The 16,769-nt window shown below is 31.6% G+C and overlaps 1 protein-coding gene and 1 long non-coding RNA gene across 51 annotated transcripts; one reads left to right on the top strand and one right to left on the bottom strand.

Moving 5' to 3' along the window:
- Window positions 1-3,122: 3,122 nt before the first annotated feature.
- LOC112743991 (uncharacterized) lies at window positions 3,123-15,568 on the top strand. Of its 50 annotated transcripts, none has more exons than XR_011872724.1 (14): window positions 3,123-4,058; window positions 4,153-4,250; window positions 4,419-4,491; window positions 4,572-4,683; window positions 5,383-5,427; window positions 8,652-8,718; window positions 8,966-9,052; window positions 9,632-9,668; window positions 10,128-10,192; window positions 10,416-10,471; window positions 12,540-12,629; window positions 13,573-13,616; window positions 13,722-13,849; window positions 15,103-15,568. XR_011872724.1 is itself a non-coding variant. In XM_072217551.1 (11 exons), exons 3-7 carry the CDS (start codon window positions 4,435-4,437, stop codon window positions 10,439-10,441), a joined length of 297 nt encoding a protein of 98 aa, XP_072073652.1. In that variant the 5' UTR covers window positions 3,123-4,058; window positions 4,153-4,250; window positions 4,419-4,434; the 3' UTR covers window positions 10,442-10,471; window positions 12,543-12,629; window positions 13,573-13,616; window positions 13,722-13,849; window positions 15,103-15,568. The 50 variants fall into 50 exon arrangements, 10 of the variants coding, with proteins under 10 accessions (XP_072073652.1, XP_072073647.1, XP_072073637.1 ...); XR_011872725.1 differs by having other exon boundaries at window positions 5,361-5,427; XR_011872760.1 differs by having other exon boundaries at window positions 3,146-4,058; window positions 4,419-4,483.
- LOC140179064 (uncharacterized) lies at window positions 5,971-7,889 on the bottom strand. The gene is made up of 3 exons (XR_011872779.1): window positions 7,506-7,889; window positions 6,969-7,025; window positions 5,971-6,854 (listed from the first exon to the last, which is right to left on the bottom strand). It is a non-coding gene; the product is annotated as an uncharacterized lncRNA (long non-coding RNA).
- Window positions 15,569-16,769: the final 1,201 nt, after the last annotated feature.

Raw genomic sequence — 16,769 nt, 5'->3', positions numbered from 1 at the left:
AAGATATCTGAGCTTTTTCTGTAAGCCCATAGTAGAAGATGTCTAACTGTACCCACTCTGAAAACATTTCAGAGGGGCATTTTCTTAGCATACCTCTATACCTCTCCCAGGCATTATAAAGGGATTCATTATCCTCTTGTTTAAAGTCTTGGATGTCCAGCCTTAACTGTGTCATCCTCTTTGGAGGGTAAAAGTGATTCAAGAATTTGTCTGATAACTGTTTCCATGTCTTTATGCTTGCTGTAGGTTGGTTATTCAACCACCTCTTAGCTTGATCTTTTACAGCAAATAAAAACAGTAATAGTCTGTAGACATCCTGATCCACCTCTTTATCACGTACTGTGTCAGCAATTTGTAAGAACTGTGCCAGAAACTCAGTAGGCTCTTCCTGTGGAAGCCCGGAATACTGGCAATTTTGCTGCACTATGATAATGAGTTGAGGATTTAGCTCAAAGCTGCTTGTTTTGATGGGAGGTGTACAGATGCTACTCCCATATGCAGCTGTAATGGGGTTAGCATATGACCCCAGAGTCCTTTTGGACTGCTCAATTCCACTTAGGTCCATAATGGATAAAGAGAAATGATATGGATTGCAAATAGATAAATTTTGTTTTTTTTTTTGAATTAACCGAAAAAATAAAATAAAACAAAAGGAAAATAAAATAAAAGAAATTCGAAATTTAAAAGAAAATAAGATCAAAGCAAATTGAAAACTGAATCAATTAGTTAATTAAAAAGATTTTGAGATTAGCAATTAGAAAGATATGATTGAAAAAAAATTTTATGAAAAAGATTTGATTTTTGAAATGAGGAAAGAGAAAAACAACAAAATGACACCAAACTTAAAATTTTTAGAAAATCAAACACAAATTTTCGAAAATTTTAAAGGAAAAACACAAAGAGGACACCAAACTTAGAATTTTTACGGATCAAAAAGGGACTAAAGACATGCAAATTCGAAAATTAGAAGAAAAACAAAAGCATGCAATTGACACCAAACTTAAAATATGAGACTAGACTCAACTAAAAGACTCTAAACCAACAAAAATAAAACAGTCCTAATCTAAGCAACAAGATAAGCCGTCAGTTGTCCAAACTCGAACAATCCCCGGCAACGGCGCCAAAAACTTGGTGCACAAAATTGCAATCACACTTTTGCAACCCCGCACAACTAACCAGCAAGTGCACTGGGTCGTCCAAGTAATACCTTACGTGAGTAAGGGTCGATCCCACGGAGATTGTCGGCTTGAAGCAAGCTATGGTTATCTTGTAAATCTTAGTCAGGATATCAATAATTATCAGGGTTGATTGTGAAAAATAAAAGAACATGAAATAAGTACTTGTTTTGCAGTAATGGGGAACAGGTTGAGGTTTTGGAGATGCTCCATCTTTTGAATCTCTGCTTTCCTACTGTCTTCTTCTTCAAGCATGCAAGGCTCCTTCCATGGCAAGCTGTATGCAAGGGTTTCACCGTTGTCAGTGGCTACCTCCCATCCTCTCAGTGGAAATGTTCAACGCACCCTGTCACGGCACGGCTATCCATCTGTCGGTTCTCAATCAGGCCGGAATAGAATCCAGTGATTCTTTTGCGTCTGTCACTAACGCCCCGCCCTCAGGAGTTTGAAGCTCGTCACAGTCATTCAATCATTGAATCCTACTCAGAATACCACAGACAAGGTTTAGACCTTCCGGATTCTCTTGAATGCCGCCATCAGTTCTAGCTTATACCACGAAGATTCTGATTAAGGAATCCAAGAGATATCTACTCAATCTAAGGTAGAACAGAGGTGGTTGTCAAGCACACGTTCATAGTTGAGAATGATGATGAGTGTCACGGATCATCACATTCATCCGGTTTAAGAACAAGTGATATCTTAGAATGGAAGCAAGCATGATTGAATGAAAAACAGTAGTAATTGCATTAATCCATCAAGACACAGCAGAGCTCCTCACCCCCAACCATGGGGTTTAGAGACTCATGCCGTGGAAAGTACACAAAGAAACGTGTAAAGTGTCATGAGGTACAGATACAATGTCAAAAGATCCTATTAATAGTGAACTAGTAACCTAGGGTATACAGAAATGAGTAAATGACATAAAAATCCACTTCTGGGTCCACTTAGTGTGTGCTTGGGCTGAGCATTGAAGCTTTCATGTGTAGAGACTTTTTCTGGAGTTAAACGCCAGCTTTCATGCCAGTTTGGGCGTTTAACTCCAAGTTTTATGCCAGTTCCAGCGTTAAACGCTGGAAATTCTGAGGCTGATTTGCCACGCCGGTTTGGGCCATCAAATCTCGGGCAAACTATGGACTACTATACATTGCTGGAAAGCCCAGGATGTCTACTTTCGAACGCCGTTGAGAGCGCGCCAATTGGGCTTTTGTAGCTCCAGAAAATCCACTTCGAGTGCAGGGAGGTCAGAATCCAACAGCATCTGCATTCCTTTTCAGTCTCTGAATCAGATTTTTGCTCAGGACCCTCAATTTCAGCCAGAAAATAACTGAAATCACAGAAAAACACACAAACTCATAGTAAAGTCCAGAAAAGTGAATTTTAACTAAAAACTAATAAAAATATACTAAAAACTAACTAAAATATACTAAAAACATACTAAAAACAATGCCAAAAAGCGTATAAATTATCCGCTCATCATGTAACCTGCAATTAATTTTCCTTTAGGCTGGTGGTAGGGTCAAGCAATCGATCTATTTATACTCCATAATTTGTTTATGCATGAACAAGATATATGCTGGGTAACTAGAATAATTGTTTATGCTTTTCATATTAAGTCTCCTGCAACTTAACCTGATGTTTCATGGTGTGATGCAAGAATCGGGTTTGGTTATGCACCATATATCTGTTCAACTTGATCCTTATGACTTGCTTAAATACAGAGGGCAAATATTATTTTTTCTTGATATGGATCATATCCAGTGATAGTGTGTGTAAGTTACTACTGGTTGCCACTAAATTATTTTGTTTTGGTTCAATTTTTCAAGTTTCATAACAATTCTAAGGTTTAATTTTATGTTTTGTGTTTTATATGATATCTCTTGCAGGTTTTAAATATTAGTGTATTTTTGCATATTTATATATATGAAACATTTTTAGAGGTTATTACTGACGGACTAAAATCCTTATTGAATGGGAAATCATTATTACAAAGTTGCATTTTTCTTTCATCACAATGTTAGTGCTAGTTACTACTGCTCCATGGATTTGAATGACATTATGTATGGTCTGTGTTCAATGGTGGACAAAGAAATTGGTCTCTCTTCCTTTTTCTCTATCTTCATTCTCCACTACTCAACTTGAAGCTTAATAATATTGTCTCTGGGTTACACTTAATTTCAAGTTTCTTAATGATTGGGTATCTATTACTTGTATAATAGCTGTGGCTCATTAAGCCACGCGTTATTCTCTCAATTAACCAGAATAAAAAAAGAAGGATCGGGGGTATTGCAAACACGTTACATTACATTCTGCCTTCTAATCTTCTCCCCTTGCCCGTGCGTTTCACTTCAACCCGTCCCTTCCTCTTTCTCCTTGAAAACCCAAAATCCCATTCTCTTCTTCGTTCTCTCCTCGATGACCCACTCCATTCTTGTGGTTGATATCATCGCTGGCTATTGACGCTTCCCGAGTAGTTTGATACCCCAGTTTCTGAAGAACATCTCTCTGAACCCCGATTTGAAAACCCTAACCAACCGAGGTATGCGGATTATTCATCTGGGAGAAAGGTTCTGGCATTGGCGACGGCGATGGTGAGTTTCAGCCGGGGAGATGCTCGCGATGATGGTTGACTACGATCTCTGTTGTGGGCTTAATATGCTCAGGGAAGTGAACAGCTTTGGTGATACATGTTCGGTTGAGATCTTAACCATCGCCATCCTCGTGCAGTTATTCTGCTGATCTCTTTGTTTGTCTGGTGCTGTATGTTTAAAGTCGGTGATTTAGGGTTTCCTTTGTGGGTTGGTGGTCTTTGATTTGGGGTTTGGCCAAAGAAGGTTCAACTGTAACTCTCTGTCACCATCCCTCGCTCTACTTGAAACCCTAATGGTGAAGGCGCTTTGTCTCTCTCATACTCCCAAACCCCATCTCTTCAACCCTATTTTCCAACTTTTAATTTGTATTTCTCTTTGATCTTGGCCAGTTTCTTCGTTGTTGGAACCACAAAAATGGAGGTATTCACAAACAGAACCTGATCGAAAGAGATAAAACCATATCAAGCTGAGGATTCTCATAGCAGTGGTGAAGCCCTTAAGAATCATATGTTTATAGCTATTTTTATAATATATTCTATTGTATTCTGATTCATTTGTGTCTTCATAATTTTTTGGCATCTTGATTAGTTGGTTATATGAAAAAAAAATATTCCTTCCCTTTTTTATGATGTGTTTTCTCTATTTTGTATATCAGAGAGATCCAAAATCCTATGAGTCACGCAATCGAATGTGCTCGAAGCCTACACCTGCCTCCGAAAAGTTGTGAAGTAACCCTTCGTTACCTATTTCCTTCATTTTTTTTATTCTAATTTTTATCTCATTGAATTCATTTTTTGATGTGTTTCAGTGCGTTGAGTTGGTTTATCAGGTTGGAATATGTGGAGAGCATGGTAGGAGCCATCTTCTATTGCATTCTTTGCTCAAATTGGTCTTGACTATGTCTCATACTCTCCTTTTAGGTTAGATTTTTAGCTTAAATATAAGTTAGAGTTTTAAATGTTCAACTATTAAACTCAAATTTGAATACTCTTGCAGGGTTCTAATTGAAAGGCTTGCATACACCTTAAGTTGTAGTTTAAGAAATTTGTTAATCTGGTGTAAGAGGGATGAATGACTAGCTTCTGGTTCTTTTACTACTCTGTTGTTACAGCTCCTTTCAGTCCTTAACTATTTTGTTACATTTTAGCTTTTAGTCCTTTCTGTTTTATGTGAGCATTTGTTGTGGAGCTTCTCTTCACTATGTTTTTTGTATTTTTTTAAGTGCTTCTATTACTTTATGGTTTTGGTTACAAATTGATGCTGAAAGCTTGCAAAGAATTTGGCCTAATTTTACTATATTCAAGTATTGTTAGTTAGGTTGGGTCAGATAATTAGTGATACTCTGGATTCTATTTTCTCAAATAATATTCTGGCTTTATTTACAAAATGCAAATTTAAATTTGGCTTTATTAACAAACTTACAGTGGTTTCTTTTTATTTGGTCAATTTAGACTTCAACTCTAAATCTGATAACTTATTCTTCATTCATATGTGTCTATATTTTGGGTTGTTGTCTACGCTGCTATGAGCTTCAATTAAGATCTTTCTTTGTGGTTTCTAATTGAAATGATTGGTTGTATTCTTGGTCTAATATAAGATAAGGTTATCAACACTCATAGGTAGGAAGCTTATTGGGAGGCTCCTCAAAATCTTTTCTTACCATGGTACACTCTAAACCCGACAACAATATAAGAAAACAGAGGAAAAAAGAATTCGTACCCCTTTTCTTTTTTCCCCACCTTTCTTATGTATGTGTCCTATTATGTTGTCTAAGTTGTGTGTTCTTACTGTTGGTATAAGTATTTTGATATTATCCCTTAAGAGTTCATTTATTTTACATATCTTGGAAATTTGTTAAGTTTAGATTTATATATTTGATCATTCCTCCAGTATATCAAGTGACTTTTGCAAAAAAGTTGAGCTTATCTTTTATCATACAATCCTAATCTTACCATAACTTGATCTATTATCATGTTTTGCAATTACTCATAGGAGTGTTCCCGGTGCGGTTTGGTTCAGTTTTTGAGGGAAAAGCCATCCGATCCGATTGTCTAATTAAAGTGCGATTCGGTTTAGTTCGTTTTTTTGTCAAGGTCATCTGAACCAAACCAAACTAATTAAAATCGGTTTGGTTTGGTTCGGTTTGTTCGGTTTTTTCAATCAAATCAAAAAAAAATTCTACCATATTATTATGCAAAGTCATAACATTGAAATCGACAAACCAAAATAACACTTTTCTTATTGTATCGAAGTTTATATCATCTCTCTCAAAAAGAGGACCAACAATATTTCCAAAATTTTACAAATTTGGATAACACATATATAACTAGTTACATACTTAATGCTAAACTCTATACCAACACCAATGTTTAAATCTGAATCCAACCCATTAAAATTTGCACCATCTCTTGAAGAGAAGATTGAAAAAGGATGATGATGATCACTATGGAAAAGGGGCAGATGCTGATAAAATTTCTTAAAAGAGATTAGAAATAGGTCTTGGGGCTGCTTCTCCTGAGCTCATTAGCTCATTTATGGCACGGTGAAGGTTTGTCTTGTGCTTCTCACATAGCTTTGGCAAATACACTCATGCAAAAATTTAAATGTAAGAGGATTTAATTTATGTAATTAATATATATATTTTAAGGTGAATTTTATGGTAGTTATTATTCCTATAATTATGAAATTATGGTGATTATATATTTTGATGATAACACTTAAAAAGTATAGCTAAAATTAATGTTACATTTTTTTATTTGTTTGTATTAAAGTATTACAGTACCACAATACACCTATGCTAACATGACCATACTTAATAAACATGAAAATTAAAGAAATATAAACTTGAACTCAGAAGTAAGAACGGAAGCAAAACACAATAAAGGCATTTTAAATAAGTTAAAATTAGAACCATTTTAAAAAAAGTAAACCATTTGAAGACAACTTTAAATAAGCTAAAATTAAATTCATCACTAATCCAAAAAGAATGAAAACCTGTAGAAGTTTTCAGATCATCCTATGGCAACCAAACAATAGGCATTAGTAAGTTTTGAAAACACTCCAATTTCATAATTATTCTCAAATTGTAGTCCTGCAAGGAAATAATATACATTCAATATCTTATCTCAAAAAAGCAAAAACAAGTTCTAGTAAGGAAGATTAAAGTAGGGATTCCCTACTAGGGAAGGCCTATATGATTGCTTACTAGTTGCCATGATTGAGAATAACAGAGATCTTTAACCCAAATAAGCAGATTGAAGATCTGCAGTGAAAGAATGCGAGTTAGGAAAACAACATAAAGCATCCATGTTCTGTATATTAAAATTATGCTTCAAACCAAAAGCAGCTTTTCAGATATTATGATCAGTAAATATAAATTTGCTTGCTAACATCCATTCCATACAATGGGAACTGAAAAAACAACTATTTAGTAAATCAACAACAAATAAAATCAGAACTGAGAATAAAAATCTAACAACCCTCAACCAAAAATCAGAAACAACAACCCTAAACCTATGAACCAAAATATACAAATAGAATTGAAAATCATGAATCAGAATTAACCCTAAACCCCTAAATCAAAATAGAATAAAAAGTTTAGAATTGAAAAACAAAATTAGAATCAACAACTCAACCATAGAATCAAGAACAACTCAACCAAGTATTAATTATAAATTAGAATCAATAAGAAAGTTAAACCAGAATTTAAAAATAAAAATAGAATCAGAACAAAAAAACAAACATGAGGCTTAGCCTCCATTACAGAAGATGATGGAGGCTTGGTGGGAACTGGGGTCGGTGGCTTGGTGCTGCTGGGAAGAACGTTCCTGGGCCGGTGCTCGCTGGCGATGCTGGGCGCTGCTGGGAAGAATGATGTTGCCTGCTGGGAACTGGGAAGAAGGCTTCGGTGTTGATGGCTGGTGGGACTGCGACTTTGTGATGGCGAGATTGAGAGCAGCAGAGAGCAACTGCAACGGGCCGAAGGCTTCGCGGTGGTGGGTGGCTGGGTGCGCAGGTCGGCAGGTGTGGAGATTTGGAGAAGAGGGAGCGATGAGTACTGACTAGGTTAGGGATTGGGGATTTGGGGGTTAGGGTAGACGCTCACACCCGTGCAGTTTCGTTTGGCGGGTGGGGGTCTGGGTCACGCAGTTTCGTTTGGGGGTGGGGCTCCTTGGGGCAAGGGTAATGTTTAGGGTTTTTTTCTAACCGGTTCAGTTCGGTTCGGTTAGAATTTTCAGATTCAAAACCAAAAACTAAATCGAACCGCACAAAAAATAGTAAAATCAATTTTTTTTCGGTTTTTTCGGTTATCGATTAATTCGGTTTTCGATTTTTTCGGTTCGATTTGACAGTTTAGTTCGGTTCGAATCGATTTTGAACACCCCTAGTTGCTCAATGTTCCAAATCCTGCTGTTCTTGACATTCCTGTTTGTGCATTGGAGGTGGATATTGGAATTATATATTATTATATAGATTGCCTAAAGATTAAGTAATACCATTATGAAAATAAGTTTGTTAGGTACTCATAAAGATTTTTTATGCATTTGAATGATTAATTTAAATTTTTAATTTAGTCAAAAGAAAAATACTACAAAAGCATTATGTTATTCTTTTGCATGTCATCAGATAGGTATATCCATGATGAGGAAGGAAGTTGAGAACGATGAGTTTGTAAAAGTAATTCATTTCCGTTGCTGTTTCTATATATTTTTTTAACTCAAAACAAATAAATAAAGGTCATGCTGTTATATCAGCTGGATTTGATTTGAAGAAAAGGATTTAGGTTTGGAAATATTTAAAAATTTTCTGTGGTCAATTATTTGAGCTGGAACCAACATACAGACTTAAGAAATTTTTGTTTAAAGGTTTTTATTCTGATTTTTTGTAGGAATCTTCATCTCTTAGAAAAATACCAGTGGTATCTTTTGGCCGTGATCTTCAACTTCCTGCACATGGTAAAAGAAATTCAAAAAATATAGTCATACTAAATAAGCATACAAATTAGAAGTTTTTAACAATATTTGTATCTGTGAGCAGGACACTATTAGGATTTCATTATTAGAAATTTAGAAAATAGGTAAAATTATAAAGAACTTTATTCATATTTTTAGAGTTTTAGAAATATACTAACATGTTACCAATGAGATGTTATTCATAAGAAATCTTATTTGAATGGTTTCTACTCATTACAATATTGTGCAGTTAGTTGGAGATGATCTCTTGATGTCTAATGCAAAACGCTTTAAGAGAGCAGTACTAGAGTATGCATGTAATGTTCTTTTTCTTAAGGTAAGTGATTTAAATGGACTTTGACGGGGTTTCTTTGTTTAGTTCAAAATTATTCTCACTTTTTCTTCATAAAATTAATCATATTTTGTTAATAGAGATGTTTGGATATCCAGAGTTTGAAAAAAGTTATTTCTTTATACAATACATTAGAAGATAGAGTTTACAAGTTTTTTACCCATATTAAAAAAACTGTTGCATGGGCTATTTTTGATAAATTATTTTTTTAATTGCTATTTTGCTATTTTTATTGCTGTTCTTCCTCTGCCATGAATTTCTATTATTTAATAAACTTGAAAAATATATATTCCATAATTTAAAAGAATTGATAAGAACTAGATGAACATGGAGCAGTTTACTTTTTATTTGCTGCCTGACCATATGATGCTTTGATGAGATGGTTTCATTGTGATTTTAGAGTTTGTATATTGAAAACTTTTAATTAATATGCATGCTCAGGAGAAATCACTTAAAATGTTGTTGACATCTTAGGTCTCTCGTGCGTACTCTAATTAATTAGTTACTTCAATTGTATCTACTATATCATCATTGATCTTAATTACTTTCTTTTATCTTGCTCAGGAAACATAATTTCTGCCTTCCTGTCCTTGTCCCCAGTGTAAGTTTGATATATTTTGCCTTCATTCTTAACTATTCCTTTTTATGGGGCCATATTTTTGTCATTTTTTATTTGCATCAGATCTTCCTAGAGTAAAAAGGAAACAAGTGTCTTAATTAGGATGATGCAAAACACTAATTAAGTATTGCTTGTGCTGTTCTATCATTGGGTTTTAAGGTTTAACGGGTTTCATTGATATTTAATTTGATTATATGGTAATTAGCTCATTTTAGGTACTTAATTAATTACTTTGGTTAGATAAAGATAACTCTTTAATTATTTAAAATTAATTATTAATTTAAGACAAAAATATTCATTTTTCTTTCATGCTATTTCGATCTGTTTTTGCTTCCTTGGTTGAAGTGTGAAAAATTGTCTTGATTTCTGCCTGGATTGTTGCAAGTTGCTATAATATTCCTTCTCTTTTTTATGATGAGTTTTCTCTATTTTGTGTTTCAGAGAGATCCAAAATACTGTGAATCATGTAATCCAATGTGCTCGAAGCCTACACCAACCTTCAAAAGGTCGCGAAATAACCCTTCCTTACCTATTTCCTTCATTTCTTTATTCTAATTTTTATCTCATTGAAAGGGGCTGGTTTGTTTCTGATAAAACTATTTGGTGTTCTTGTGGGGTCCATGTTGAGTTTGCAGCTATCATTAACATTTTATTTCATCCCCCCTCCCAAAAGATTTAGACACAAAGGAATTGAGAGGAAAATTTGGTTTTGTTGCCCTTTTTTTTCAGTTACCTGTTCTTCAATTATGCAGTAGTTTTTGGGTTCAGAGATAAAATACTTTTGGGTAAGTTAAGTAAGACCACTACTTGCTTATTTTTTATATAAATTATTCTTTTGTTTTCTTTTGTGTGGGTTTATAAATTTTACCTTTTTATGATATGTGAAAGTTTATAAGTGTGTAAAAATAAGTTAATGTATTTATAGGATGCAATTGTATTCACTGGTTTATTGTTTTTTTTTTCTGATTTTATGGTATTTTATCTTCTTGATTATTTACTTTCTAAGTACATATTTTGTTTACCTCTCTTATGAAATAAAATTAGTAAGAAACTTATGGTTATTTGTTTCTCTCTTTTATTTATTTCTTTTTTCTATGTCTGAATCTTTTTTTCCTTCTGTTTTCTTGGGTGTTGAATTAAATAATTAATAAATGTTGTTGTTCTGTCTTTTTTTTTTAACGTTTGCTTCAGATTGGAGCTATTTGTCTCTTATATTTCTAACTATTGAATTATGTCTTTTTATGCATTCAATTTCGAAAAACTATTGTGTTAAAACAGTGGAAAATTCTTTAAAAATCTATATGGTGTAATTTCAACTGTTGGGTTCCTTTATTTTCTTCTATTGTTTCTCTAATCTTTTGGTTTTTATCTTCTTGGGTACTTATTTTATCATTGCATATTTTGTTTCCCTCTATTTTGACGTGTTATGAGTGATGGGCGTGATGGATGATGATTTGTTTTTGATGGTCTGCTCTGGTTTTACAGTGGCAGCGGTGCCAATGCTAAATATGACTCTTCATTCATATTACTTTGTTTTTGTTATTTTTCATTTTATTTTTTACCTCTGTGCCTTATTATTTATATATAGGCGTGCATCACGATTTTTATTTGGAACCTGTTTAAAATATTTTCTCACTTTTTAGTGGGTCTTGGTTTTTCTCTTTTTTTTTTAAATAGGCCAATAAGATTATAATATATTAAGTCCTTTAAGCTATTGTGGAGCTAATGAAAATTAAATGTAATTATTATGCTGAAATTATGTCATTTAAATATTTTCTTTGATTTAGAGAATGTATCCATTCCTGCTGTGAAGAAAGCAAAAGAAGTTTACTGAATGAGAAAAATAGTAGGCTTATATTAAAATTGTTGGATATTAAGTTTGCTTTTCTAATTTCTTTTTGTTGTCACGCAAAGGGTGCGAGATTGAAACAATTCTTTTTAGATGTCATCATATATTGTTACTAGGATTTAGAATGTTGATTTATATAATTGGTAGATAGATATTTAGCATTGCATAAGGGATCAATTCATGTTACTACTTTGTATTGTAATTACGTCAATGTACTCATTTGATCAGAAAATGTCCATTGATTTGGGAAAAAAGATATTTCTAGATTTTTTTCTCGTCTCATTAAACACCATAAAACGGTATATGGTATTCTTACTAAGTGTGCTAATATAAGTTATGTTTATCACATGCCATTACCAAATAGGCAAAAGATAAAAATTTATGGGGAGAATGTAAGGTACATTATTTAGTTGTTTAAATAAATAAATTATGTTCTGTGTTTATCACATGCCATTTAGTTTTTCGAGATGAGTAGTACTTATATAGTCACATGGCATGCTTTCAAATTAAAGGCAATTCCTAACCAAATACATACCATGAATGCCTTTAAGCTAGGGATGTTATTGCAATTAAGTTAAAGAGTTGAAATTTTATTTTGTTTGTTTTGATTTTTCATTTGTTTTTTGGAGGTTATTTATGGAGCTAAAAATACTAAAATATCTCCAATTATATGACGAACTTCCAAATTTTTTAATTTTATATTCTTTCCATTTCAAGATCTCAAATGTCTTCTTGTTCTTTGTTCTCAGTTTTGGTGTATTATTTGAAGCTTTTATTTTTTTTTCGTCTTCTTTATTTCTTTATTTAATTATACCTGATTCTATGTGAATGATTTTTTTATACCAAGCATCTTCACTGTATTGTTATCAATCTCGAGAGCTTTTCATTTCATTTTCTCTTTATACTATGCATCTTGACTGTTATTTTTTATTGGTTGGCAAGTATTTTGTTGGGGACTTGTGGTAACTATTTCATCACTTGAAATTGTTTGTATATATTTTTAGCAGGCAGCATGATTCGGTTAGAGACGAGTGAATAAATACAGTGGCATACGGGGAGAAAATTGATAGGATTGCTAACTTACTGATTTTCAGGTTTGTGAACGTAGCTTTGGAGCTTAATTTGTTAAACATTTTTACATGAATCTCTCATTTTTTTTCTTTCCTGCTTCTTCTCCAAGTAATGCAGTAAAAATGTTTGTGAAAGTGGATCTGATAGGGTCAGTGAATTTCATTTAAAAATGCAATGGTGGTGAAAAAAATCTAAAGTTGTTTCACAATTATACGACTTCTTTTAATTTAAAAAATTACTAAAGTTTATAAACTAGGAAAGGATATGCTGTCTTTCAGAATTTTAAAATCACAAGTTAGTCATTTTATACAAAATTCATGCATACAAAGAGGAGGACTAATATGCTAGCTTTTATTTGATATCTTCTATTTCTTTATGGTTATTTCTTTGTTATTTTTTGTGGGCATTCCTCTCTTTTGTTTAGTTCGTTCTCTCTTGATTGAATCTTTTATTTTTTTTAGTTTTTTGTTTCTATTGGGGTAAATAATGGGGTTGTTATTTCTACATGATATCCATGTTGATTTTATAGGTATCATAAACATTTTTTTTATTTTTGTTCTGAAATTTTGGACAAAAAAGATTTGAGTGAAATTTTGCTTTGTGCCTTTCTTATTTTTTTCATATTAAAATTATTTGTTGTTAGTAACCAAATTTTATTTGTATAAAATTAGTAAGAATTTGAGGTCCATGTTGATTTGACAAGTATCATGAACATTTGATTTTATTTTTCTTTTTCAGAAATTTTGCACACACATGAATTGAGAGTCAATTTTAGTTTTTTGCATTTTTTTTAATTCTGATTAACGCTACGTATCGTAGGTTAGTAGCCATATTTGATTAGTATAATAAGCGCTGATGTTGTGAATGTGGTAACTGGCATACACTTATAAACATAATTGTACACCACTTGAGTTTTACTTGGATGCTATTTATAAACTTTTTTTTCCTAACTCACCTGTTCTTTAGTTGTGGAGCAGCTCTTGGCTTTGGAGAAAAGGCTTTTTGGACAAGTTAAGTTATACTACTACTTGCTTATTTTTATATGAAATTTAAGGCATCAAATATTTATATTTGGGTGTCTCGTGTGCTATTTGGTGATGTTTGTGTGTTGTCAGGTTTGTTGGGACTAAGAAAGGAAAGAGTGTCTTCAAAGGCAATGGAAAAGATGGGAAGTGAAAAGGTATCAAAAGACCCTAATAAACTAAAGAGGCAACTGAGTGGTTTCTTCGTTTAGTGCGAAAGGGTAAATCATTCTTCAGTCTTTACTTTTTTTTGCTATAGCATGCTAATTCTGAATGCATCTTGCTGGTTGTCTTGTGATTTATTGTGCATGATGCATCTTGTTTGGATTCTTTTAATTAAAAAAATTACCAAGGTTTAAAAACTAAGAAAGGACAAACTGTTTTTCAGAATTTTAAAATCACAAATTAGTCATTTTGTACAGAATTCATGCACACACAGGGGAGGACTAATATCTTGGCCTTTATTTGATATCTTATGTATTTTTAAGGTTATTTCTTTGTTATTTTTTGTGGGCCTTATTCTGTTTTGTTTACTTTTTCATTTCTTTATTGAATGATCTATTTTTTTCTGTTTCTACGGGATAAATACTCGGAATTGTTATTAATATGAGTTCCATGTTGATTTTATAAGTATCATAAATATTTTTCTTTTTCTGATTTTTGCAGTGAAAGGAATTCATACTTAGATTTATATTCTTGCCTTTTTATTTTTTTCTTCTAACTAAAATTTTGTTTTTTAACTTAGTAACCGAATTTCATTTGTATAATTAACACTGTTGTTGAGAATTTTATAATATGCTGACTTTTATTTGATATCTTCTCTCTCTTTAGGATTATTTCTTTGTTTTTTTGTTTGCCTTACTCTCTTTTGTTTATTTCTTTATTTTTTGATTAAATGATCCATTTTCTTATTTTCTGTTTCTGTGGGAGTAAATGCTCGAAATTGTTAATATGTGAGCTCCATGTTGGTTTTATAAGTATCATGAACATTTTTTTCTTTTCTAATTTTTTTGTATTGAAAAGAATTTATAGTCAGGTTTAGATTTTTGCTTTTTTATTTTTTTCTTCTTAGAATTGTTATTTGTATGAGGTCCATGTTGATTTTACAATTATCATCAATATTTTTACCATTTTTCTTCTTTTAAAATTTTGTACACAAGAATTGAGAGTCAAATATAGTTTTCTTTCCTTTGTTTTTTAATTCTAATTAACCCTGATTATGTTTTTTTAATGTTTATTTTTAGAGAATTTTTGAAACATTTTTACAAGTGATACATTTTTATGCATTTAATTTCAAAAAGCTTGTGTGTTAAAAAAGTGGAATATTCTATATTTTGTTGTCGTATTTTTTAAAATCAAATTAGTGAGAAGGTTATTCTTATATGTTACTCTCTTTTGTTTATTTCTTTTGACTACGACTATTTATAATTATCTCTATAATTTGGTTTCAATTTTCATGCATTTTTTAAATTAGGAGTATGTGGTTGGTCTTAAACAATGCTCTGTTGAGGAAAGAGGAGCATCTTTCTTTGGAAGAGGTTGAAAAGATCCTTGATGCTGGAATTTGATAAATTTTATGAGTCTCATGGTTCTGGGACGAGTTTGCATGTTAAATGAGATGGTTGTCCATGCCAGTTAACTAGAGCTACTGATTCGGACAAATAGGGCATTAGATATTTTGGTTGTGTCCATGTAAGTACTTCATATTTTGGGTTGTAATGTAGGAGATGTGTGGATTAAGATGTTTTCATCTTCTGTATAGAATGCTTTGTGCATTTTTATTAGGTTTATTTCTCATGTAATTGATTAAATGTTAGGGTGTGGAGTGTGGACACTATTATTAGCCGGTAGACAAATTAATTGTGCAGTCCTTTCTGTTTGTACTTCAGTTATTTCTTTGAAATTCAATAAAGTAAAATAGCTCTTTTATGATGTTAAAATCTCATTCCACATTTTAGCTTATTGCTTTACCTATTTGCTTTTGGCAAGTGAATGTTTTATAGGATCAAGTGAATGTTTTATAGGATTTAGATGAATGCATGTGCATGCTTGAATTGTTATGCAATTTCTCTATATTCAACAATTTGTAACTGATCCTTTGTTAACTATTTTTTAGATGGATTTCTTAGGTATATGTTGGCTAAATTAATTAGTTAATTTAGCCTAAGTGACAAAATAGTATATTTTTTGTTTTAACTTTTTATATTGACACTTTTAATTTTATCAGAATTATGCGAAAAATGTTTGATCTATGAAATGTTTATCCTGCTCGAGTTTTGGCTTTATTTTTCACATGTTCTATTTTTGCTCTCAATTAAAGATTGAATTCTTAATCTAAATATATACATCATATCTCAATTTTGTGATAGGGGTATTATTGATATTTTAATTTTCTTTGTCCCATATTAATAAAATTAAAATTTATTTTTTAAGATATTTTTAGGAGGGCAATACGAATACACTTCATGTTTATTTTATGTTTGTTTTATTATTATATTTCAATTTATGCCACAAACTAATGATTATAAACTTATAAAATTAGTTGTTAATTAGGACGACTATATTTTTTATTTTTTATATTTATTTAATATTTTGTAGTTTTTTAAATTGAATTAATTAATTTTTGAAACACACGATTAAGAATATGTTAAATATTATGTTGGTATAATTATACTAAAAGAAAATGATAATTCAAATTTTGAATTGGTATGTCTATAAAGAAAAATAATTTAATAGTTAATTAAAAAAAACTTAATAGTTACTTTTATTTTTATATTACAATAAATGTATTTATTAAATTTAACATTTGTTTTTAAATTTAGTTAAAATTTTTCTTAAAAGTTGTCAATTCAAAAAGATAATTAAAAGAAACAAATTAATGTTAAATTATTTAAAGACATAGGTATTTTTTTATTATAATTTTACAGGCGATAATATTTTAGTAAGTGTCGAATTTTATCGTGTCTTTTGTTAAAAATGATATAATTGAGATATTGTTTATTTTTTTAAGTCAATATATGTTACACGTTTTTTTAATAAAATAACAATAATTTTTTTTTAAACATAATCGAATAAAAAAATTTAGCAAATAGAGATCTTCCACCCGTGCATAGCACGGGTCTTCTGCTAGTTCAAATAAAG

This window comes from Arachis hypogaea, chromosome 2 (genome assembly GCF_003086295.3).
Source record: "Arachis hypogaea cultivar Tifrunner chromosome 2, arahy.Tifrunner.gnm2.J5K5, whole genome shotgun sequence".
NCBI lineage: Eukaryota > Viridiplantae > Streptophyta > Magnoliopsida > Fabales > Fabaceae > Arachis > Arachis hypogaea.
This window is presented reverse-complemented; position numbering and strand designations above follow the sequence as displayed.

Coding starts and splice junctions, on each gene's coding strand:
- LOC112743991 (XM_072217529.1), top strand. CDS start 4,435: ATGAGTCACGCAATCGAATGTGCTCGAAGCCTACACCTGCCTCCGAAA. Junction 9,669..10,127: donor TTCCTGTCCTTGTCCCCAGT/GTAAGTTTGATA, acceptor TTTGTGTTTCAG/AGAGATCCAAAATACTGTGA. Junction 10,193..12,539: donor CCTACACCAACCTTCAAAAG/GTCGCGAAATAA, acceptor ATATATTTTTAG/CAGGCAGCATGATTCGGTTA.